Consider the following 25,362-nt stretch of genomic DNA (forward strand, 5'->3'; position numbering starts at 1 on the left):
GCTTAGGTATTTGGTGCAACAACCATCAGTACTTTAGTAGTTAGAACCTGGCATCCCCTGGGGTTAGAGGTTTTTGGCTGTTTCTGATACTGTCAGAAACATATTGTCCTGGTACTCATTCTTCCATTTATCTGCAGTTACAGAACCTGACCAGCTTATGGCCAATGAGATAGACATGGATCAGCATTGTGAGTTTTCCAAGAAGGTTCTTTAACAGGAAAGAGGCTGTATCCTTCTCTATTCTGCTTCCTGAAACATGAATATGATGGCTGTGACTCCAGCAGCCATCCTACACTATGAGTACAAATCACACACAAGGGATGGCAGAACAAACAGGAGGAAGGAACTTGGGTCCCTGAAGCCTCTGTGTAGCCCTTCACTACATACACCCAGGCTTCTTTTACCTTCTTTTTACCTTCTTTTACTTCTTTTACCTGAGAGGGAAATGAAGTTCTGTTTTGGGTTTCCATGTAGTTGAACCTAATCTTAACTGATAAAATTTGCAGCAAAGCTTTGCTTATGCAGGGAAGTAAGCTGAGTCCCCTGGGCACCAGGGACAGACTGGTGGGGGGAAAGCTGCCCTGTACCTGCTGGGAGAGGGGTCTTGGCATGGTGGGATGAAGAGAAAGGGGGAAGGCCCGGCGAGATGTGGAGGTACCCTCCCCATGAGCCCTGAAATCTTGAGGAAATGCTCCCAGCTCTTCCCTCTGTGGCAAAATGGGTACTTTTGCTGAAATCCAGGGAAGGGACTGAGCTTCTGCCTGGGTTCACACAGGCCGTGGAGCTGATCCCCAAGGCCAAGACCTGGAAGCAGTAGGGACCTGCGGGCACGCAGGAGGGGAGGGCTTAGCTGTGTGCAGGCTGGAGAGTGGGACGCCTTCATGAGACTGGGGAGGCCCTGCTGGCCTCTGCAGCCTGGCCTGCCCTGCCCAAGTTTGCACCCTCTGGCTCACTGCCAGAGGCTACGGGGTCCAGGACTGAAGTACAACTATTTCAGGTTAAAAAGCCCCTTGCTCTCTGCCAGAGATAAATGCAATTGGAGCCTGTGGGGTTCCCGGAGCTCTGAGAATGCTGAAGCGGCAGGACCTGGTGGCTCAGGAGTCACTCCCGGACTCCCTGCTGGGTATGGCCCCATCCCACCCCGCAGGCGCTCCCACGCCCACCTGCTTCTAGAGAGAAGCCCGGCTACCAACATCTTACAGTCATCACGAACACCAGAAACACTGACTGTCAAGCGCCCTAAAGCAACATCCGACAATGACAGGTAATGTCAAGTGACGTGACAGCAGGAGGACTTCCAGCTAGGGAATGTCTGTGTCACCATATAGCACTGGGGCTGAGCTCGCAGGGCCTCCCCATTCACTGGAGGTTTCTACCACTTAACCCTGTGGGGCACGTCCCTGAGAGCAGAAGACAAGTCTGCCCGGGAGGAGACGCCTCCTGTGAAGATCACACCCCATGGCAGCCTTTCCCTCTAAATGGTGAAACTTCAGTTATCGAGAATACAAAAGAAGTGCTCTGGCTGACAGGGATCGTGGCCAGGGAGGGTCTTCCCTTCTTCTTCCAGCCGTTCCGTGGACCCCACTTCTGAAAATCACAGACCTGCTGGGTAATGCAAGCGAACTGAGGAACGGTCAAGGGCGACAAGCTGGCTGGCCTTCCACTGCGCTGTGCTTCCCTCATTTGACAGAGACCTGGACACGGAGAAACAGTTTTCTTCTGTCAGCAAAACGGCTAATGTGTGGGACCTGGGGTCTTCACGTCTGGGGTTGGAGACAGCGGCGGCTGATGGAGACTGGGGCAAATGAGAAAGTGCCTTTCCCCTGACTATGGGTGTGAGAATGAGGCCGCGGGGCAGCCAAGATTCCTGGTTCTCAAGAGAAGCTGGGTATCTGGATTTCCATGGGAAACCTTCTAAATGCTTAATATGTGTATAACCCAACTCCAAGGGTTTTCTTCCCCCCTTTTTGTAGCATTGGGGATACAATCTATCCTTTGTGCATGCCAGGTATGCGTGCTATCACTGAGTTATAGCCCTAGTCCATACATTTTTTTTTTTAAAACAAGAAACAGGCAACCCCAGGCAACCCTGTGTGAGATGTCAGTGTCAACCTCTGTCCCGGGTGGAGATGGCATCTCTGGCCTCTGTGGCACCCAAGCCTGAGATGCATGTCTAAGACATTTCAGGCAGACATGTTTCAGAGAAGCCCACTTTCTCACTGACCTCTCAGGGAAAAGCTCTATGCTCTGGAAGGAGAGCTGCTAGCCTGACAAAAGCCAGCGCTGCTCCACACTTGCTGGAAAGCACACAGTAAACCTGCTGAGAGCTGACTCAGAAGCAGCCCGGGCATGTAGACATGAGTGAGGACTGTGGGGCACGGGCTCCCTCAGCTTGCCGGTCATTAGCAGATTCATTCTGCGGCTGCAGCTCAAGTTTCTGGCGACGCATTGTTCATATTTTCTCACCACCCCTCGAGATGCTGGGAAACAGTAAAAAATCAATTGGCCCTGCGACCCAGCACACAGACTGAAGACAGTGAGCGTGGCCATGGCCTCGTTCCTCCCTTGCTGGCTCCTTCCTCAGCTCTGCCCTTTCACCTCCTACTGCAGTCTGCTGGGTCCCCTGGGCAAGAGAGAAGGACTGGGATTATGACCGAGTCACAAGGACTTCGGCTTGCCGGTGGCTCTGCACAGATGCCCCGTATGAGATTTAGGGTGATGCAGTTTCTCACCTGCATCTGACCCAAGAAGTGGCCTTGGAGCCCATCCCCTGGCAGGATGACAGTGATGGCCAGGCTGCGGCTGGGGGTGCTGCGAGCCACTGTGTAGGGGACAGCCAGGAAAAGCCACCTTAGGAAGATGCCACCAACACTTGCTCAGAGGTCATCAGGGCCAAGAGTTCAGACTGAAGTCCAACAGTGGCGCACTCACAGGACGAGGCCTGTGTGCTCGCCTGAAACTCCTCTTAGAAGCTGACACCAAAATGAAGGAATCCACTAACATGTGGGCTGGGTCCCCGTGACAGCAGTCCTGTGGGGCAGCGGGGCTTCTGGGGTCTCCCCGTAGTCTCTTCACTCTCTGCCATGATGCTGAGGTTTGAGTGGCAGGCAAAAAACTAAGTATTTGCAAAGAGACCCTCCTTACAGTCCCTGTTTAGTGAGTATAAAATGATTTACTGTTGTGTACAAAATTGAGCTTCAGGGGCCATCTAAGGGCTTCTCTCTAAGTGGTGATTTCTGATTTTCTTCTTGTGTCCTGGAACTAAAGAAGCCACTTCCTGTCCAAGGGGTAAATCTGTAACTCAAGCACCAGGGGAAGAGGACGATTCTTGGGTTGGATGGCTAATCCAGGCCGCCATCACCACGGGCTGCTTCTTGCACCTCATCATAGGTGATCCTTGGATCACTGACTGGCTGTGCCTCAAAATATATACAGACTTTTTATTTATGCCCGGTTTTAAAGGGATAACATGTCCAACACATAAAAATGGCTGGGAACTTGCGGAATCTTTCAGCCTACTGCTGTTTCCATGGGAAAATCCTCTTGGGTTCTAAGGACTATACTTGAAAACCTGCAGAAAAGAAAAAATGGTCTTTCAGTATTCTGCTTTTTCTCTGTGCCATCTCATCCTAGCTAAGCCCTCAAAAAGGTTTCTGTTCTTGCGCGAGGGTCTGCCAGTGTGGCCTGCTGCCCACAGGAGAGGCTCACTGTCTAAGTGCTCCTTTTGCTGCCAGGGGTTGGGGGTGCTGTCTGGGCTGCATGGATGGCAGGAATGCCTGTGCCTGTAGGTGTGGGTGCTGCCTTGGACATGAGCACTTTTCCAGCCTCAGAGGGCTGCCATGTTGGAGGGATGGGAGACTAGCTCTCTTGAGTCTCACACAATGCTACAACCTGGCTTTGGTTTTTTAGAATCTAAGGTGGCCAGGTCTTGGGCTTTACTCCCAAGATCCCCAGGCCCTGGCTCGCCCAGCCCTGCCCTCGATGGCATTACCGCCTGTACATTAGTAAGCAAAGAGCTCCACAGCAGTCTCTCAGCTTCGGCACTAGAAAGCTCAGCAGTGGCCGTCGTGGCTGCCCATCTACTGAGGCAGCAAACGGGGCTGAAAGAGTAGCGAGAAGGAAGCGGTCAGATGGCACTCCGGGGGCTCCTGGCACAGAGGCTCAGGACCTGCGGGATGGGGTGGGTGGGGTGTGTTCAGCTTTAACCCTGCTCACCATGGACAGCCCTGGGCCTTCTGGTGGGCCAGGTACTGCCAGCTCTCCCAGCAAATTTCCCATTCCGGTGGCCCTGTTCTGCTCCCTCAGGCCAGAGGCCATACTGGATGTATCTGATGCTGACACGTGCTTGCCCTGCATATTCTACAAGGTGGCAGGGTATCAGGGTGTCAAGGAAATAGCTTTGGCCTTCCACACAAGGCCAATGGAACTGACACATACTTAATACCCTCCCAAGGCAGGCTGCTGTGTACCCAAGTTCTGTTCCATTTGCTCAAATCTGCCAGGACTTGGGTTTATAAAGCGGGTGATTAACTTCTGCAGATGAGCCATGTCCCTGAAGCCTGGGTGAGGCCACAGTGCCAGATGATGACGTTCTATTACATAGCTACAAAAAGAACTGAAGATACTATCTGCAAGTATGTGGGTCAGATAGAATCAGGTAGCGGGTGCTGAGCCACACAAAGGTTGAGATGGACATCAACCTGAACGAGCTCCAAAGCCCATAGCTGAGGCTGTTAAAGTGGACGGGACTCAAGTCAGTTTTTGTCTCCCAGCCCTGTGGGACTCAGTCAATCAGACTGTTACACGTCACCTTCTGTCATCTTCAAGGAAGAAAACCTGAGAAGGGCAAGTAGTTGGCTTTGAGCCGTAGCTTCCTCTCTGGGTATAAGGTACAGGAGAGAGGAGAGTACCCAGAGGCCAGTCCACCCCTGTGGGCATGTCACAGTGAGGGACCTGCTTACCCCTGAGCCTGTGTCTTCTTTGGTGTGAAGTGGAATGCATATAGGGCTCTTAGGGCTAGGAGTAAAAGTTAATATAATCTATAAGTTCTGGTAACATTCACCATTTTGATATTTGGAACTTAAGGGGCCCGGATCTTGGGCCCAACAAAGCAAAAACTGATTTTTACAAATGATTTTAGACATGGGGATACATGACAGAGCAAATGACTCAGCTCTTGAGAAAATGATGCCACATAAAACAAAAATCTGCCCCATGTCACCTGCTATGACAGGAGGTTTTAGTAAAGTGAGACATGACAGCACTTTCCTAAATAACTTGAAATATCTAAGCTTAAAGGAATTATATACAAAAGTTTATGAGAAAATAGAGTTCTTGTTTTTCACTTAGATTCTTAAAACCTCAGATTATAGTGCATTCAAGATACCCATGACTATCCTACTTGTTAGTATTTCTTTGATAGAGAGCTGGATATGTTATGTTAAACTATGAAACTGCTAGAATTCAACCAACTTGACCTATAATAAGAGCCACTTCATTGGGTTCAGTCTGCCAAAAATAGAGAACAATCACAGCCCAAGGGGAGGGAGGAAAAGCCATCTGTGTATTCAGACAACTGGCTTTCCCAGATTCTCCACTTCCCTTTGCCCCCTGCTGTCAGTGTGTATGTGAGAGTGTGTGTGTGTGTGTGTTCATGTGCGTATACTTGTGCGGGTTCCTCTCTTCAGCTTAGATTCATCTTTTTATTTCCAAAAATTGGCAGCTTCAACAAATGCTTGGAAGTGGTCTGTAAGAAGAAATATGTGACTTTTGGATGGAAATCTCAAAAGGAAGTGGGTTACAAGGGGCTTCTCAGACAGGCTATGGTTTGATCTTTCTCTTTGTGCTTTCTTGCAAATATAAGCTAATGCCTTCAACATTAAAATCACCCTGGCTATTGTACGCATTTGTAGTTTTGACTTATTTTTTAGTATGATTAATATTTCATCATAAAAGTATTGATTTCCTTTAACTAAGAGACTTAAAGTTTGCTGCATCCTTAAGCATGATTTTATTATGTCTTGGGCCAAAGTTTTCTCCTCCCCCCCAAAAAAGAATGCGTTTTCCTTTTATATAATATGTGTCAAGAAGAAAACAGGAATTGATTCTTAGAATTCTGCATTATAGGCAGCTTGTAAGGAACATATCTAGTATGTACACTTGGATAGATACTTCTTAAATGTGTGTGTACATTTAATTGTTAAATCTTTATAGTCTGTTAGAGATAAGCACCAAAGCACAGTACTTACATTAAGATAGGAGCAAGACAGCTCCAAGAAAAATGAGTCTGGGGGAAATTAAGACAATTCTGGACATGAACTCAAAGGTTATAAACTTTGGGAACTCATAAAAAATCTTAGTTTCCATGTTGTCATCTTTCCCTCACGAAAAGCAACAGAAAGGAAGAAAGAATCCTGTCGGGATGGGACTGCCCAAACGCTACAGTTCTTTCTCTACCTAAAGTAGTGGCATCAGATGCCAGGGGCAGACTTAGAGAGAAAGTGCTCAGTTTTACAGAATCCATCCAGGAAGCAGGCGGACGGCAGTAACTGGCAAAACAAACTGAGCGCTCTGAAATGTTTAAATATTGAACATCCTTTCTTCTTCCTCCCCATTTATTATTAACTTGGACCCGTATCACTGTGTACATGGATTTCATTTCTTCCTAAGAATTCAAGACACAGTGGCCAATGCTCACGGTCTGATGAGGGTCGGGGGTGAAGTGGGGATCTGGGTTTCTTTCATACCCTCACTGGAAATCCTTTACGGTCAGACCCATGTTTTTAGAGTCATGAATTCCTGGAAACGGCTCAGCCTTTCAATGACCCCTGGTGCCCGAATACAGATGATTAGTGCCCCAAATATTGACAGACCGGACTTTCTCCCCCTTCCCAACAAGGGAGCGGAGTCAGAGGAAGGCCACATGAAAGACACTGTCGCCAATGGGCTAGTGAGGTGGGGGAAACATCGTTAGGATGGGACAGGCGCTTCATTGTTTGGGAGTGTGGTGGTTCTCCAGCGTGGCCCAGGTAAAACAATGCTCAGGATGTCATGTGAAGGTGAGAAGTGCTCTGCTTTTTTTTTTTTAAACCCCCAGCCACCAGATGTCCTCTGCTCAGTTACTAGACAGTGGAGGGGGCTGGCAGTGGCCCTCTTCTAACACGTGAAACCCATCAGCTGTCAGGGACCCAGGCCAGCAGCCAAGGAGACTCAGAGCCTGGCCTACATGATTTCTCCTGAGGAGGCACACGTGGGATCAGAAACACGTCCTAAGACCTTTCAGAAGACAAAGCAGCACTTTTTCTCAGGGATGGTGAGGGTGGAGGTACCCAGACCTCAGGCCCCTGCACAAACCTGCTGCCCTCCTGCCAGTAGGGTGAACTGGTAACCAGCGCTCCTTTTTCCTGGGCTTTTATCTGTTCAAGTGCAACTGTCCCAAATGACCAGCCGAAGGTTTCCACTTTCCTTTAAAAGGCAGCACTACATTTGAGATCGATGTTTTCCCCTGAAACGCAGGCTAAATTTATCTTTCCTTGCATCCTGCTCTCTGGTCTGTGCGCTGAGCTCTCGCCTGCTGAGTTAGGCGTCTGCTGGCCAGTGCCGCTCCCAGCTGGAGGACTCAGCACCCAGTCCTGTCCTTTGTTCTCACACCAAACAAGCCCTCTGGCTTTCTGAGGGATCCCGCTGTGCCTCATCCTCTGAAGTCTGCAACCTGGTAATTAAGCTCTGGCTTCTCAAGTTCTTTTTGCTGAGATCCTGGTTTTCAGGATCTACCCTAAAATTCCACTAGGTGGACTCGCCTCGAAGGGCTCTGGAGAACCCCTTCCCTGGCCACCCCCACCCCCAGAGTGGCCAAGCGCACATTATCTGATTGCCTTTCTTAGCAGTGGGATGATGCAGGCTGCAGTGGGCTTTACACTGAACGAAATCAGACAACTTCTTTCTCCTCGTCTTGCTTGGCAAGTTGCCCTGTGAGTGAAAATTTACCGATTGATTTAGTGCCTGATGCCCAGAGGACCCAGTATTTCTGAAATCTCTATTGGTTCATGTGGTTGCAAGAGAACATGCCCTAAACAGACACTTTGAGCTATGGTTTCTATTTTGCTATTAACCTGTGGACTCTTTTTCTTTTTGGCAGGAAAGAGAAATGGAATAAAAACATGGCGGGATGGAAAGAATGCCTGTGACCACGGTGGTGGGAGTGTGCCCTCAAGGGTGAAGCCCTTCGCCTTGGAGCAGCGAGCCAGGGAGCAGTGCCGCAGCCAGGTGCATGGGATCGCACTGCCTAGGTGGGGCCAGGAGGGCACCCTCGCTCTGCTTTCTGGAAAGCAGCCCGGCAAGGTACTATTACCGCCTTGAATATGGACGTTCTCTGTGACCCTAAGGAATGGTTTCCAGAGGAGTAATTGAAAACATGAGCTAGGATTTCTGTATAGGGATGCTATTCCAGGGTGATGCATAATGTAGTAAAAACAACTTACACAGCCAGTGTAAGCAGACTAAGTAAATTCTGGCTAACCCAGACTATTGTGGGTTGAGTTGTGTCCCCTCCCACCATTCTTATGTTGTAGCTCTTGCCCCCAGTATCTCAGAATGTGGGCCGAGTTGCAAGCAGGGTCATCGTACAGATGTAATTTGTGAAGATGAGGCCATCAAGGTGGGCCCAAATCTGGTACAACTCCATGTCGTAAAAAGTGCTGATGGGGATGTGGGGACACGTGAGGATGGAGGCAGAGCCCGAGTGCTGGTCCTACCAGCCAAGTACCACGGGCTATGGTAACCACCAACAGCTGGTAGGGAGGCCTGCAGCTGACTCTGCTTCACAGCCCCCGGAGGCAGCCAGCCCTGCTCACACCTCAACCCCACACTTGTGGTCTTCAGAAATGTGAGGCTATAATGTCTGTTGTTGAAGCAGCAGTCTATAGTACTTTCTCATGGCTGTTTTGGGATATGAATACTCCAGCAAAGGAGACTGTGCAGCCAGTAAAAATGAAGTTTAAGAAGAAGGAGCTTAGAGCATAGGAAAATGCTTCTGATATAACAGTGATACTGCTAGAAACAAGAGCCCATGTCCCAGTTTTCCTTCTTGAGTCACACAGATGTACCCAACAGCATGCCTCAGAATGTCCAGTATGGTATTGTCTGGGGCAGTGAAAGCCTAGGATCATCAAAATGCTGGGCCAAAGAGACACAAGTGGCCACATTATGGAATACTACACAGCCATGAAATGGAATGCACAAATCTGTAGGCAGTAACAGACTTCTAATTCACAGTGGTATCTGAAAAAAGCAAACTACGGGGGTGGGTACAGGATTATGAATTCTGTTTAGGTTTGTAAAAAAGGAAGCTCAAACCATAAGATGATTACAGATTCTTAACTCCTTATCCTAAGCCCCTATGGCCAGATGTGTTCAGGGTGGGTTTTCCCTCCTCCTCCCCCCAAAAATTAAGAGTCAGAAAAAAAATTTGGTTTTTAGAGCTCTTCAGATTTTAGACTGCAGAGCTGTGACTAGGGTCTTGTGCAGGCCATTGGTTATAGGCACACATATGGAGCACAGCTGCAGGGGAGGGTATGGAAGATGTCTGGGGGGGTGACTGCTGGAGGGAGGAGTCAGAGGGGACCCAAGTTTTATTTCTCATGTCTTAACTTTCTTTTGTTCTCAAAGGATAAGTTTCTTTAAAAAATTATGCATACTAGTTATGCAGACCAGTGAGTTGCATGTTCATACATGCATATGACATACTTTGATCATAAGTGACGCCTATATTTCTTAATAACTGAAAATAATTTTTAAACATGAGAAAAAGGAAAAACAAGTGGAAAGTAAGCTGAAATGTTAAAGATGCGATTTTCTGTTTGTGGGCTTGTGAGGGACGTCTATAGCTGCGTGTTTTTCACTTATAATTTCCTACATTCATACATTAATGCATAAAAATTACTAAAACAGGCCTGCAGTCACAGCAAAACAGCTGACTGGCCCATCTATTCCTGTCATTGTCAGCTTGTCCCAGGCCCTGGGACCGCAAGGGGTTGCGCCCTGTGGCCTCCCTGACCTGCCGGCACCACGTGCTTGCATCTGATGGCTCGGCAGCGCCAGCCCTGCACCCCCGTGCCATGAAATACAGCCGCTTCATCGGCCCTGCTAGCACGCTGGCCGCTGTGATTCATCATCGCTCCTACTCTCTCTGTTCTTTATTTTTCTGCCCTCTTTGCCCTTTGATTGCTTTTCGGGAGTTTATCATATTGAACTTTTATCCCTTTCCTGGAAACCTTATTATTTTTTTTTTCCCTTTCACAATTAATAAATAATCTTAAGAGCACATCTTTGGGCAGAAGTACATCCTGCCTCCTTGCAGAGTGGCCAGAGCACCTCCTCAGTGGCCCTGGGCCTGGGAGCAGGCAGGGCACCTGTCACATAGCTGTGTCTTCTCATGGGGCTGCTCCTGATTCTGAGATGGCTGTGCTTTCACAGCCACCCTCTAGGGAGGAAGGAGCACTGGCCTGGAAGCTAAATGCTGGGGTACAGACAGAAACAGGTACTGCAGAAGAGAACAGGCTTTGGGGATAAAAAGAAATAGGTTCAAGTCCTGGCCCTGATGCCAACTGTCTGTGACGGGTTATAGCCTTGAACCTCGGTTTTCCTGGGTATATATAGGGAGAGTAATCCCTCCCTCACGCACTGCTGTGAGGATGAAGCGAAAGGAGTACGCATAACTGTGCTTCGCACTGCGGCTGCGAGTGGGTGACTGCGCGATAAACAGTAGCCGGCGTTAAGCTGCAGTGTCGGCTCTGGTTCTGAGCATTTACCTGCAGACATCCTCTACCTTTACCAGCTTCCACCACACAAAGAGTGTTGCCTCCAAAATATAACGGGGTCATCTTTTGTCACAGTCACTGGTGTGAGGTGGACAAAGTTGCTGACATATCATCAGCACCAGAAAGTTACCTTCTGAGTTACCATTACCTATTCTGTCTCAGTTCTACAACGTAAGCTGCTCAGCATGCTTCAGGATTCCAACAAAAGCTCACAGCAGTAGTTCTAATACCTACTTTCTTTCCCAGAAGCCATGATTCTGAGGTCAGACCACAATCAACAGAGATTTCTGGAAAGGTATAAAATGCAAACTTATCTCATGATTTACAGGAAAGAAAAGGGAACATGAGGCTCTTTTACCCGTAAGAACAGAAATTTTTTTTCTTCAAAGTCAAAAAGAAATGGAAAAAAGGCAAGTTTTAGGGGAGAGGAAGGGGGCCCGGTGAGTCTGGATTGCATCAAGGTTTCCAAATTATTCCGGAATGCATTGTGTGTTCCAGTTTTTTTTTTTTTTTCTTTTCATATTTGGACTTCTTTAAGGAAAATGTGGCACAAATCAGACTATTTCATGATCAAAAGGAGACAGAAGTAAGATAATCTGCTCTTTGTGTCCTGCTTGATGACAGCTTTGTGATGGTGTGACTAGTTGAGAACGGTTATTTTTTTGATGTAAGTCTTACCAAGACATCATTCACACACTGTCCAAGCTCCTCACTGAAGCGGACCACTCATTGGTTAATTTTAGTGCATTCATGGAGTTGTGCAGTCATCACCACAGGCAATTTTAGAACATTTTCATCATCTCTGTAAGTTTTAATTATAACTCATAGGAGGGGACTGCAAATGCATTACCCCTACCTCTGCTGAGTAAGCCAGTAACCTGGCCTGATACACTACTGTCCACCCCAGATCCTGCTGTCCATTCTTCTGCACGTGGCACAAAATGTTTCATCCTTCCAATCTGGGCCAAGTCGAAGGACTTTCCCTTCTGACGGAATTTATGTCCTAAGTCTAATTCCTCCTTGTGCACTTTGCTAACAAGGGGAGGAAGCTCTGAGCTGACCACTTGTCTGGGAAACAGGACCAGGGTCTCTGGGCCCCACTTCTCTGGCTAGGGTGGAAACTGATGACAAAGAGAATCCTGTGCCCAGCCAAACTGGTAGCAGATGTCCTGTAGACAGCAATATTTTCATTTCTTGGGGACCTGGGCAATCTGCAGGTCAAAGTATCACCAGCTATCTGGTCCATGGGGTCCCTGTCTGGGACACAATGCTGCCCAGATACGTTCTCCCTCCTTTTCCTCCTCCCAGGCCAACATTCCTTCCTCAGAGCCTCTTGCTGTACACTGTCCAGCTCTCTGCATAGTGTCTTCAGGGCACCAAACATGGCAGGTGGTTCTGGCCTCTCTGTGGCATCCACAGTGCCTGGGAGCTCCAGAGGAACTGATCTATTTGACTCACCTGAGTCCCCAGGGAACAATGGCTGGCACATAGAAAGGAGTATTAAAGCTCTGTTGGCTCCCTCTGTCCCTTCCTCGCTCCCTCCCCAGTTTATCACCCGCCCAATACTGACCAATCACCACCTACAGGCCTGGTACAGCTCAGGAGCTGAGGATCCAACAGTGAGACACCGTGCTTGCTTTCCTGGAGCTTGCAGTTCACTCATGGGACAGGGTAGGACAGGGTGGGGGAGCAGGCAAGGAAGACACTGGAACTCTTGAGAGGTGATGAGCATTAGGAGTAAATTAAGCAGCTGGGGTACCGGAGTGCTGGGAGTGGGGGCAAAGCTGCTGTTACATAGGATGGTCAGGGAGACTGCTAGAGGGTGACTTGAAGGAAGTGACGACAGAGCCATGAGTTAGGTCCCTGGGGGAAATGTCCCAAGCAGAGGCCACCTGGTGCAGGCTCAACAGGGCATGGTGAGACCCAGCTGGAGGGCTGTCCTGGAGTGAAGCACAGGCACAGTGAGGTCAGTCTGAGGGGAAGCAGAGGGCCTGACTGCGCAGGAACTGGGCCACCGTGAGTGATGGGAGCCAGTGATGACAGAAGAAATATGATTTTATTCCTTAAAGGCTCTGGTGCTGAGAACAGACTACAGGAGGTCAGGGAAGAAGCAGCAGGTTGACTTTTGAAGCATCTGAAATAGCTCAGGGTTAGCCAACATCAGTATCTATGCATTTCTGTCAGCAATTTATTAGGCCCAGACACTCACTCATTTCTGTATTGTCTACAGCCACTTCGGGCTGCAGCGGCAGCATCTCACTGTGACAGAGATCATTTCACCCTAAAAGTCTAAAATACCAGTGGTCCCTCAAGGGAAAGCTGGCTGGTCTGTAGCTGCGAGGTGTGTGTGGGAGGGAGCGGCCTAGGCTTGTCCAGGTAGGCTCACAGGCATGGGCAGGCCAGGCATGGGAGCAAGCGAGGTCAAGGATGATACTCCGTTTTGGCCCTGGCCCCAATGAGTGGATTTGGGCTCCAACTGCTCCACACACGGACGTGTTCTCAGCTGCATCATCTTTCTAGGTAAGTGTAGGTCTTCAGGTCCCATGGGCCTGGCCCCTGCGATCAGCAGTTTTCCTGCTCTAAAGGCTTCGTGTGGCTGTTTAGAGTGTGGCTTTTAGTGTCTTCTTGGAGCTCATAGTGGTTCCCTGGGCTTTCTGATGAATGTAGGATGCTTCACTGGGTGCAGGAGTCCATTCCTAAGTGACTTCCTGTCTTGCTGTCTCCCCTTCTCCTTGGGCTCCCTGGAGGGCCCACATATATATGTGGTATCATACTGCAGTTGTGATATCAATAGGACACCCACGTTCAACTGGTCTATCCTTCAAAACCTCGTTCCAGATCCTTCTCTGCCCATGGCTTCTAATCACTGTGCAGATCAGACTCTTCTGCAATAGTGTTCAGATGTCACCTTCTCAGGGTGCCATGAACCACCTGAGGGCAGGGCTTTCTAGAACCTTCCAGCCTCCAGTTCTTGGAATAGAGCATGAAACACACATGCGACTGTGCCCATAAAGGGTTTGTTGACAGCATAATCAGCTCTGAGGCACTGACCTCTTCTGAAGCCAGACCCAATATCTCTCATCCTTATCCACACACCCCCTCTTCCCCTCCTACATTTGGGAGCAGCTGCTCCTAAGACGAGGGTGCCTGGCTAGGCGCTCCCAGGTCTACCAGCTGTCGATTCATCTCTGGGCACCACACAATGATGCTGGCCATAAGGATGTGTCACAGGAAGAAGGACCTCAGTCACACAGTGCCCCACACCAAGCAAGCCCACGGCAGAGGCTCGGAAGGACTGACGACCAGGCCACAGCATTGATCCTATAATGGGAAACCCTCTGTAAAGCCATCTATGAGAGATTCCAGGACATCGTCTAGCTCTTGAGACTGGATGACATGTGAAGGGCCTGGTAGCTCAAAGGCCACACAGCCCCTTTCCTCACTCTGATTTAACTGCGTGGGGCCTGAGCAGCTTTTTCTAAAGCTCTCAAGGTAATTCTAGACATGCACAGCCTGGCTGTCCTCTGGGCTCCACCCAGGCCTCAAGCAGGGGAGGATGCTACAGGCATCTGTGTTTCTCAGAGAGCCATGTCTCTGGTCATCTGAGCACCTACAGGGCAGCCTGTGGCCTTGGGCTGAGAGGAAGGTAGCTTTTCTTTGCTTCCTTGGGGACCTAGCTGGCTTTGTGACTACCTGGCATCTGTCCCATGAAAACTGGGGCAGTACAGCTGCAGAAAGGGCAAGTCTGGCTCCCAGGAGGAGTGAAGAGCTGATCCGAAGGCCATACTAGGCTGAGCGGACCTCGTCACCCCCAATGTGGTTCTCTATCCAGCCTGAGGTATAGCGATACCTCAGTACTGCAGAGTGCTCGGCCCCTCTGCTGCTGTGGGATAGCCTGACTTTGGCTTATGGGGTAGTGGTTTCTGAACAAGTGGCAGAGGTGCTGAGAAAGCACTGAGGGAGCTCTGAGGGCCAGGGACAGGAGAGGCTCTCTGTCTCCAGCTGTTTGCCAGTTTGAGGTCAATAACTTAGAGGTAATTATCCTCCTGTGGGCTTGACAGTGGTGGGCCCCTGTCCTCTGGGCAAGCCTCTGTGCCATATCAGTAGCAAGAATAAGAGTAAAAATAAGAACTGAGAGAGGGAGGCTGGGCTTGTGGCAAGAGCTCAGACCAGGGTCAGGCAAAGCCCAGATAGGATGCCAGGTTTGCTGCACTGGCCTTGCAACTCCAGATAAGTGACTTAACCACCCTGAGCCTCTGGAAGCCTCACTACAAAATGAGCATAAACTCATCTGTCCCCAGGGAGGTTCTGAAGGTGCGACACAGTGTGAGTGCAATATGCCTTGGAAGGAGCTGGAGATGTAAGATGCCCCATCTGCAGGGAGCCAGGGGCTTGTCCCTCCCCTCCTCTGCCCCTAGGCCCTCCTGATGCAGGGCCCTGCACATGCTGCCCCCCACCCGTCTGTTCAATGAATCGCGCTGCACTCCACCCCCACTCCCACTGCTGGCCAAACCATCACCTTAAGACCTGATCAATCAGTAAGCTCTGACAGGTGTGCTCTAGAGCCATGTGGGAGGGGCTGCAGGTGAGATCAAACCATGGCTCTTCCGGGGCAAGGCCGAGCTCTTCTTCAGCTCCCTGGCCATGAAGACGGTTCCTGGACACTGGACTCAGTAGGCTGTGAGGTCGGACGGCCCAAATGTGGGTTTTGGCAACATCACTTACTGCTGTGTGACTTTGGTCAAGTTACTGCCCCTCTCTGGCCTCAGCCTCTCATCTGCTAAGTGGGGACAGCAAAAGCACCTTCCTCAGGTGGTACAGATACTCTGCTTGGGGCTGGCAACGTACTAGTCAGCCCTCTCCAGTGGTGCCCAGCCCCCCAGACATTTCTATCTCCGAGTGGCTCAGGGGTCAGAGCGCAAAGGATGCTGCCTGACGGCAGGGTGACCAGCCAGCCACCTTGCTTTCTGAGCCCCAGCTGCCCATGTGGCTGCTCTCATGGGATTCCCGAGATTATAGATGGGAAGTACTCTGCCAGCCCCAAGGTGCTGCATGGGGAGTGGGGCAGTGCTGTTCTCCGGCCACGACCAGGCCAGCTGTACCCAAACCCACCTGTGCTGCAGCTGGCAGAGCCGAGGGCAGCACCCATGGACTTGTGAGTACCCCGGGGAGCTGAGTGGAACAGCCAGGGACAGGAGGCTGGGCATGCTGGTTGCCACAGGGGCACTGCCCTACCCCCTCTGAGCCCTGCCCCTCAGGTCATGATCCTGAGATGGTGTGAAGCACGTGCAGAGTCTAGCTAGGCTCTGCCCCTGTGAGACAGGGCCCATGGGGAGCTTACAGAACTTCCTGCCATCACGCACCACCTGTGAGTAGGTGGGGATTTGAACCTTGCGGGGGGGTCTGTTCCCGGGGTGAAGGCCCTGAACCTTCTTACTGCGACAGCTCCTTATCAGGGATATGGTACCATGTGAAGAGTACAGTAACATGTACTACACATAGTAGGTGTTCCACCTGCAAGCTGCAAGTCCAACAGCTTCCTCTGGGTGCTTTGTGCTGGACTGGCACAAGGCCCCTCTGCTGGGCATGGTCGGGACAAGAGATCAAGGAGGATTCTATGTGTGTTCACTGCTTGGAGGTGGGATAAAGAGGTCAGAGAGAGGGGCCAAGGAGTAGCCCACGGTCTGCACAAGGCTGGGCACCATTTCAAGATGCTGGGATACACTTCTGAGCTGATGGACACTTCCCCTGAGCTTCAGGCTGGAAATCTGGGCAAAAAAGAGCATGTTGCTTTTTTTTTTTTTTTTTCCAAAACATCCAGGATTTTGTAAATGTCAGCTATTTCAGAACAATTTTCCAGGCTACCAAGAGTGGTGGGGGTGTTTGTGGAAGGCTTGTTCCATCCACACCAACTCTTCCTACCACCTGACTAGACCCAAGGTTTACATGGGCAGCCGCCATCAAAGAGGCTGGAGTGTGCATGGAACCCAGTAGCTGAGGCCTAACTGTTGGCCTGGACCATGCACAGGGAGCTGTAAGAAAAGGGTGCTGCACTTCAGAAGCTCTGCAGAGCCTGCAAGTCAACTTAGCAAGAAGGGAACACATTTCTCAGGAAGTTGGTAGAAGCACAGCAGCAGGTCCCTAGCTGTCAGATTCCTGCAAAGGACCCTGCTTTCTGAGTCCTGCTTGCCCAGCTGCTCAGTGGGATTAATGAAACTCAGGTTTTACAGACATTTCTCCTTATTTTATGTAACACAACTAGCATGCATAAATGGAATTTTTATCCTATAACCTGAAAAAGTGTACCACATATACCGTGCACCTGAATTTCTGCCCACTAGTAAACATTTTGGGAGAAGTCCCAGAAAATCAGTCCAAACCTAGTATTTCACACAGTTGAATCTACTTCCCAAATCAGACTCTGAATGTCTCACATTCAACATGGAATCTGAGGAGGTGGCTTGTGAGGACTTGAACTCACAGCAGGGGACCACAGAGACAGTAAAGCACTTTATATGACCCTGTCGACAGGCTTTGGGATATGTTTGCTTGAAACTGAGGCTGAAGGAAAGAGGCTGTTTAAGTGTGAGGAGATGCTAACAATAAAGCCACTCCCACCATGCTGGAGTAATACTGAATTCTTGCCCTTTGGGAATTTGAGATTTTTAAAAAAAACTCCACTGTATTTTTTGATGAAAAGTACATTGATACAAAATGCTACAGCTGGAAGCTGCAAAGGAAGGCCATGGATGCTGGCTCTAGAGGAGAAAAGAATGATAGCGGCTATAACCTCAGCAGAGGAGCTAGGAGTAGGACAGGCCCCATTGGCTCCACCACACCAGGCTCCGAGGCTCTCTCTGGATGACGAAGCCAAGCCATGTGTGGGGCCTCTCTACAGACCCCTACAGGTTCCAAGGGACCTTCCCAACCATCACAGCTCCTGAAGGCCTGGACAGAACAATATCAACAAATAACAAGGATTGCTGGGTCAGATGGTGGGATCATCACAACATCCCTGCTGTCTATGTACAGAGAACATTTGGAAGAGGAAACTGAGGCTCTCTGGTATTCCGTGTTATGCTGACCCTTGTGACGTCCCACTCCCTGCATTCACAGATGTCACTGGACACTAGATCTTGTCAATGCCACAGCATTGCTACTTCTGGATTCACTTCATGGTCACTTACCTAGGGAAACCTGTGTGCAAGGGCATTTACGGGCACTTACTATACATTTGTTAAAGGACAAAAGATTTGCTACAACCTAAATATCCATCAATAGGGGACTGGCCAAATAAGCAGTGATTTGCCTAGATGATTTTTTTTTGTCACCCAGATGATTGATGGCAGCAATCAGAAATGAATGAAAGTAATCTTACAACTAATATGAAGAAAATTTCTAAGACACTGTTGAATGAGAACAGAGACCATTTAGGCTCTTAAAAACTAGCAGTATAATCCTAGAGTACAAGTGCAGTGTGTGAACACCCAGAAGAGGGTACAGAAGAGGCACACCCCAACCAAGGGAGGGGTCTCCTTGGCAGAGAGACGTTTCTCATCCACAGGGTGGGCGCAGGGCCACCTACCGTGCAGGGAGTGCGTGAAGGGCTGAGGGCCTGCTCCTCCCTGCCCATCCTCCTTCACTGCCTTTCCCAGCTCTCGTCAAGCAAAGCCAGCTTCTGCCTATGTCCCGACTCACCACTGCTCACTGCTGCCTTAGGACCCCCAGTGACTTCCAGCTGAGTCTGGGGTAAAGCCGACCCTGCACCAGCCCAAAGCCCTTTGCCACCTGGCCCTGCCTGGGTTTCAGCAGCCATGCCAGTCCCCTTGTGCCAGGCAGCCCACCATTCTTGCCCTGCAGCCTTCTCTGTATGCCCAGCAGAGCTATGTATAGGGTTCACTCGCTCAACAAATCTTTCTGCTGATCCCACACCCTAGTTGTTGTCCTTGTCTCATGACTTCCTTGGAATTTTACGAGTTCCTTTGAAAGATGCCACTTGTTTCTCGCTCTCTCCCATACCTTCCCTACCAAGCGGTTCCCTACCCTGGCCCCAGGAAGTGCTATGTTTGATGAGACCATTCAAGTCATAAAGGAAAAGGACATGTGGAGAACTCAGTGGTTTCTTCCTCTCTCTGTCAGCACTGTTATTGTTACGGCTTGGCCTTTTGTTTTACGAGTTCTTATGAACTACCTTTCCTTTCAGCTATCTGCACACCCAGCATAATTACTTGGTACTTTGTTCTCTTGGGCCTTAACTGTTGGTACTGGTTCTTGGGATGTGGTAAAGTGACTCCCAAGCCCTGGTCCAGAGGACATCGCAGGGCTCCTGGAGCTAGTCAGAGATAGTCTAAGGCAAAAATCCAATTAATTTACGTAGAAACTTAGTTTATCAATTTACATAGAAAAGCAAGGGCTAGAATTTTGTTTCCGGGGTTACTGCCATAAATGAACCTTTCATTCTCTGCATGTTACCACTTGTCTGCTAATGAACTTGTGGTTGATAAAATAAAAAGGACTTAGAAGCAACAAAACAAATCACATCATCAATAGGAAGAGTCAGAAAGTTTCTTCAAATAATTTTATGGAGTTTTTCTTTAGATGCAGACTTGTGTCCATGCATGTAATATCCTCTGCTGGTTTCTGTGCTCACATCTGAACCCAGCAATAGTGCTAGGGGTCCCAAAGCACTCCTGATTCCCAGGTGTTCTGCCACTGAAACTCTAGAGTAAACACACAGGGGGTCAAGGAGCGGACAGCAGATAGCCCTGGTTCTACCCCAGGACACGGTGGGCACAGATGTCCCGATCTGAGGACTGAGAGTGATGCCGGCTTCCCAGATTAGCTGTGAGGGGTAATGGGGACCTAGTACCCGCTAATCATGGCAGCTAGTATCAAGGGGAACAGGATGTGCACTGGGCTTGTGGCCTCAGGAGATGAGTCTCTGCTCTTATCTGGTCTTGGCTCTTCCTCTCTGAGCTATGGGGCTGCAGGAAGGTCTGTGCTGGGTCAGGACCTCTTCTGTGAAAGAGGGAAATTTCTACCTGCTGTGTCACACTCCACCTTCTTTTTTGATGCTGGGTCTGGAACCCAATACCCACTGTTTTATCACTGCCTCTGAAAACGTTTTAGAAGAGCTCATCTGAGCTACAGCAGGACGAGTGTCTTCGTTATTTACTGGACAAGGGCCTGAGTTCATAGATGGAAAGGGAACCTGCTATCTGGAGTCTCAGGGGTGAACTCTTAACCAACAACAATAAATGTTGAGAGCAGCCAACCCTTGTTGCATGTTTTACGTGTGCAAGGCACTGTTTTGGGCATGGCCTCTTTTTTTTTTTTTTTTTTTTTTTGGTCTTTTTGAGACAGAGTTTCACTATGCAATTCAGGCTAGCCTTGAACTCACTTTGTAGCCCAGGCTGGTTCTGAACTCATAGCAATCCTCCTGCCTCAGCCTCCTGAGTGCTGGGCCTCATTTTGATAGATGACATGACTGTTGTACATTATCCCTGTTTTTTACTGGCGGTCCAAGGACTTGAACTAATAGGGCCATGGCGACATAACAAAGGTTGGGTGGGAGCAGGAAGCTGAGCCTTGGATTTAGGCTATCTGGTTCAGGCTCCAGACAGCACATGGAGATGCAGCTGAGCCACCTGCTCCAACACTGCTGCCGTTTCAGGGCTATCCATCCTGTGCTGGCAGTGACACTGCCCCAACTGAATACTATGGAACATTCCAGGACACAGCTGAGGTCCAATGCACACAGTATATGGGGTTTTGATTGCTCCTACACCTCCTGCGTGTCTCTCCACACAGTTCCATCAGTAGCCTGGGAGTGTTCCCTGCTACTGCACACACTGTCCTCACCAGAGGGCACACAGTCCCTTCAGGGGTCTGACACAGGCAATGACTTTGAGAAGTGCAGCGACATTCACTTCCTGGGAACTCTTCTCCTCCCACCTTCTACCTCCCATGAAAGCTGCCAGGGGCACGGTGGCTGTGTTGCCACATGTCATAGGGGAGCACTCTGCAGACAGTAAGTGCTACTGTGCCTACTGGGAAAGTGTCTTTGGAGGCAACCTAAGACACGAAGTGGGGAAACCTCGCAGACTCTGAGGGGAGGACGTAGTTTCTGTCCAGGCTGTGTGCTCCCTGCTCTCAAGCTCCTGAGGTTTTCTCTTCATGGCTGCCCTGGGAACCCTGAAAAGAGGCCTGGCAAGCAGGATCCCTTGGCTCAGCTCAAGCCTGACTCCTGAGTGGGATTTGGTCCTCCAACCCTGACCCGACCCTGGAAGGCTGATCGCTTGAGACAGTTCCGGCAAGCTCTGAAAGGAGCTCAGTGCTGGCTGCTTTTGCTGAGGCAGGGTTCTGAGGTTTTGTTTCTGCTTTCTGTTCATGCCAGGCTGAGGATGGACTTGCACAAGGTGGGGCCTCTACAATGACCGTGTTCCACCAGCCTGGTCTGGAAGCAGTGCCATTGGGAGGAAGCACCTTTCTGAACTGCTGCTTTGCCACCACTGTCCTTAACCCAGGCGAGGCAGTTCTGGAAGCATGGGGATGTGGGTGTGTGCTAATGTGGGTGCAGAAGATGGGGACGGGTGCGCTCTGTCTAGACAGGGCCACCCGATGAGGCTATTCCCTAAAACAAGTCTGTCTTCTACCTGGGACACCTCTTGGAAATCAGGGAACTATTCTTATTTTTCAACAAAACTCTCCTAACCTCCAAGGGGAAAAAGAGAATCTGTCCTCTGAGACAGGTGGCAGAGCTACTACACGAAGGAGGTCAGTCACCATCAATGGCAGCTTTGAAGCAAATGTGATTTAGGAGCAAGAATTGGAGGAACAGATTTTGGCCTGCCTTGCACGACCTCTGAAATCTTGGACCAGGTCTTAGTTTCCTACTTGTAGGGCAGAACAAGAGATTCCCAGCTTCCAGAGTTGTCAGGAGGATAGAACTCATGCATTTAAAGGGTTCAGTGCAGTTAATTATTTTAAACTATACCCCGTACTTCTAGAAATAGACATGAGTTCTCCTGCCCAAAACTTGCTTCTCAATTGCAGTTGACAATGAGGTTCTCCTGACACTGGTGACGCCTCAGGGAGCTGTGGGTAGGCCTTTATTTCTAAAATCGGAACAGGATCACAGGGAGTAAGACGGGTAGGTTCAGCATGTTGCAGTGGTGGGGGCTTGGGGTCTGAGCTGGGCAGACTTGAGCTCCGGCCTCTTTTGGGCAGGGAGGGGCTATCTGATGTGACTGTGGGCAGGTCCCTTCCTCACATGCAGAAAGGAAAAATGTGAGGGTTGTTGGGAAGATCAAATGAGAACTATGCATTAAGTGCTTAGCAGCTCAATAAATTTTACTTAAAAAAAAAAAAAGAGGCCTCAGGGCGGGAATCGAATTTCTGTAACTCACTGACCTGAAGGGCCACTGTCTCTGAATAGGGAGCTGAAGGCTGGGAAGGGTTAGCTGGGGGGTGGGGAAGCTGGAGTGCAGCAGGCCTCCTTCCTGTGTGACTCCAGAAAGGGTATTTTTGCCTTGGGGAGCTGGAAGGAGAGAATTGGCTCCAGTTTTATAATCGGAAACAAGAAAAATAACAGGCCTAAAGAATTCATTTCTGGGAAACACCACCACGAGATGACATTAGCACCTAGTACATTATTCCCAACGGAGGGGAAGTCAGAGCTGATGTCCATGAATAAAACGTTCAATTTTTTCTTTTCTTTTCTGGACATCAGTGTGAGGCTTGAGGTCAGCTCAGCTGGTTCTCAGCATCCAAGGTCTTCCCCTCAGTTCCTGGCTGCCAGCTGGCCCTTGCAGTGCATGTTGCGATCAGGCAACTGATAAGGCCACTTTGTTATTAGCCTTTTATAAAGACAACACCTGTCCTCAGGCACCCATGCAAGGGACCTAAACCACTGCCGTAGACAGACAGCTCTCCGACCCAACAGGAAGCTGGGAAGAAGCCAGTAAAGCAGAGTCTGGCCCTCATGGCGTGAAGTCTAACTCTCTGGCTGGCACCCTGTATCACCACCAACCAGTGCCAGGAACCAGACCTGAGCAGGATAGAAACACCTGGGACACAGGTATTTGCAGTCTTTTGGGGAGACTAGATGCATCAGTTCAGCCAGCCCTATCCTCACCCCAACCTCCCATCCACTAAGCACCTGCTACTCCATGTCAGTGCTGCCAGGGACGAGCAGGATGAGGTACCGCCCAAGTGCCTTCCATCAGAGGTGGGGGCAGGACAGTGGTGGCAAACAGGAAAACAAATGAGTACTTTTGGCTAAAAGTAAGGTATATGAAGATCCTGGGAAAACAACAGGGCAGTCCCTCAAAATGTGAAATTATCATTTGGCCTAGCTTTCACTGCTAAGTGTAGACCCAAAGAACTGCAAACAGGTGCTCAAAGTCATATACGTGAATGTTCATAGCAGCACTCTTCAGAAAAGCCCGAAGGTGGAAAAACCCAGATGTCCATCAAGAGCGGAATAAATGAACAAAATGTGCTCTATCCACACAGTAAGTATTATTCAGCTATAGAAAGGGAGGCAGTTCTGACACGTGCTATGGCATGGATGGACCTTGAAAACAATTTGCAGAATGAAGGAAGCCAGGCAGAAAAGGCCGTACGATTTGTATGTAATATCCAGGGACAGAAAGCAGATTAATGATTGCCGGGACAGGGGAGAGGAGTGGATGGAGAGTGACTGCTTAACGGCAATGGGGTTTATGCTGGCTGGAATTAGCAGAGGTGATCATGCCATGTTATGGCTGTCCAAGATGCCCCTGAATAGTTCAAATGGCTAACTTTATGCTTTGTGAACGTTACCTCAAGTTAAAAAGCAAAAAATAGTTGCCTCACTGAGAGGAGCTAGGGTGGGCGGGGCATTTTGGGAAGGCCCCCAGGAGGCATCAGAACAGATCCAGGCTCAGGGAAATGGGAAGATGTGTAGAGGCCCTGAAATGGAGTATACTTCCCCCTGGTCAGGGCTGGACAGAAAGCCAGCGCTGGGCTGGGTTACATGCAGAGCACTGGGTGGGCAGGGAAACTAGAAACTAACCCTCCTGGAAAGATGGGAGACAGACGATATGAAATATGGATACTGAGAGGGGTGGGAAAGGAGGCACTGAAGGGGTGTTAGTTGTTTAGTGGCAAAGATGTAACTAAATGCCTCCTGCTCTACCACTGAATTACATCCCCAACCCAGCATGGGAGGGGTTTAAGCAGGTTAGAGAGCTGTGACAGAGTCCAAGTTATTGGGCTACTTGGTGGGTCACTAAGGCCCCATCAATGAGGGTTGGTAGATGTTATCTGCTGGTCACTTGGATCTGAGAGTCTTGGACTGTGATCTGTCAGCTCCCCCCATACCACCGTACCCACCAGGTGAGCACCTGCAAGCAGCCACTGCTCTGGGAGGTCACGGCCCTGGGGAAGAGCCACCCAGAAGGCCACCTAGAGTTGTGGGAAAAACACCCTCATGGGCTAGTTTTGGACAAGCTGCCCGCCATGGCAGATTCTGGAAAGCTGCTTTGGCCATGGGTCCCGAAGGGCATTAGCCAGAGTCCAGACTGGCAAGTGCCTTACTCATCTGCACACACCAGCCACCACTGAGCCCTCCCTGCTAGACAGGGTACACACACGAGTTTCTCCCCCATGGAGCCAAATACATAGGGACAAAAGCCATAAACATAAAACTGGCTAATAAACAGTTTATGATTTCTTACTAAGCCAAATGGCAGAAGAAAAATACACCAGAGTGGCTAGTCACCTATTAGCTCTGATTTATACTCTCCTTTACTATCTCCTCCAAGGAAATGAAAGGTATATTTTCATCAAATATAATCTTTTATAGCTTCTAAAGGAGGGACAAACTACTGTATGACAATTACTTGGACAAGCAGATAAAACTGGAAGATGTGTCCGAATAAAGCATACTCTGCGAGCAGCCATCCTGAGGCACGAGGCCGGAGTTGTTTTCTTCCTTGTGAATTATTCCCCAGGCAGAAGCAAGAATCCCATATAGCCTGGCTTTGTAACAGCGTGCTTTGTGGCCAAGGACATCATTCCAGAAGGTAGGAAAGGGTCATGCCCAGAGCCCACAGGCCCCTGATGGCAGCTGCAGGTACTGCAGCATCAAGATCCTGTTGGGCTGGCTTCTGATGGCCCCTGACCACTACCCCGCCGCCTCTCTAGCCCCACTCTACTGAGTTTCACCTTACTCAAGGTGAGAGTGGCAAAACTCAGTAGATGTGCAGCCAACTCATTGCCTGGTGCACCTGCCCTGGACAAATAGGTGGCTCACTTAGATCTTCTGGTGTCTCAGTGCTCCTGCGCTACCTTGTCAAAGAGCCACAGACTAAACCACCAAATGTTTATGGTCCAGAGGGAGCCTACCTGTCCTTCTGGTATTTGGACAAAGGAGAAGGCCTTTGCAAAGAAGAAATACAGGCTTATTCATCATTCAACAGACACGGAAGGAAGCCACAGTGCTAGGTGCTAAGAGACAGCAGCGGGTGGGACAGACTATGGTCCCATACAGGTGACTTTC

At 49.6% G+C, this 25,362-nt stretch overlaps 1 protein-coding gene across 8 annotated transcripts in view; it reads right to left on the reverse strand.

The window, feature by feature from the left end:
• The window catches only part of Clec16a (C-type lectin domain family 16, member A), a 214,437-nt gene that overhangs the window by 18,533 nt on the left and 170,542 nt on the right, over positions 1-25,362 (reverse strand). Inside the window, exon 23 of one of the 8 annotated variants that reach the window (XM_013517856.1) lies at positions 3,427-3,571. The exons of the other annotated variants lie outside the window; for them this stretch is intronic. Coding sequence (XP_013373310.1) covers positions 3,558-3,571 — 14 coding nt within the window. The 3' untranslated portion in view covers positions 3,427-3,557. Of the gene's footprint in view, positions 1-3,426; positions 3,572-25,362 lie in introns of those variants that run through there. 8 annotated transcript variants of the gene reach the window in all.

This window comes from Chinchilla lanigera, unplaced genomic scaffold (genome assembly GCF_000276665.1).
Source record: "Chinchilla lanigera isolate Chin_1 unplaced genomic scaffold, ChiLan1.0 scaffold00041, whole genome shotgun sequence".
In the NCBI taxonomy this organism is placed as follows: Eukaryota; Metazoa; Chordata; class Mammalia; order Rodentia; family Chinchillidae; genus Chinchilla; species Chinchilla lanigera.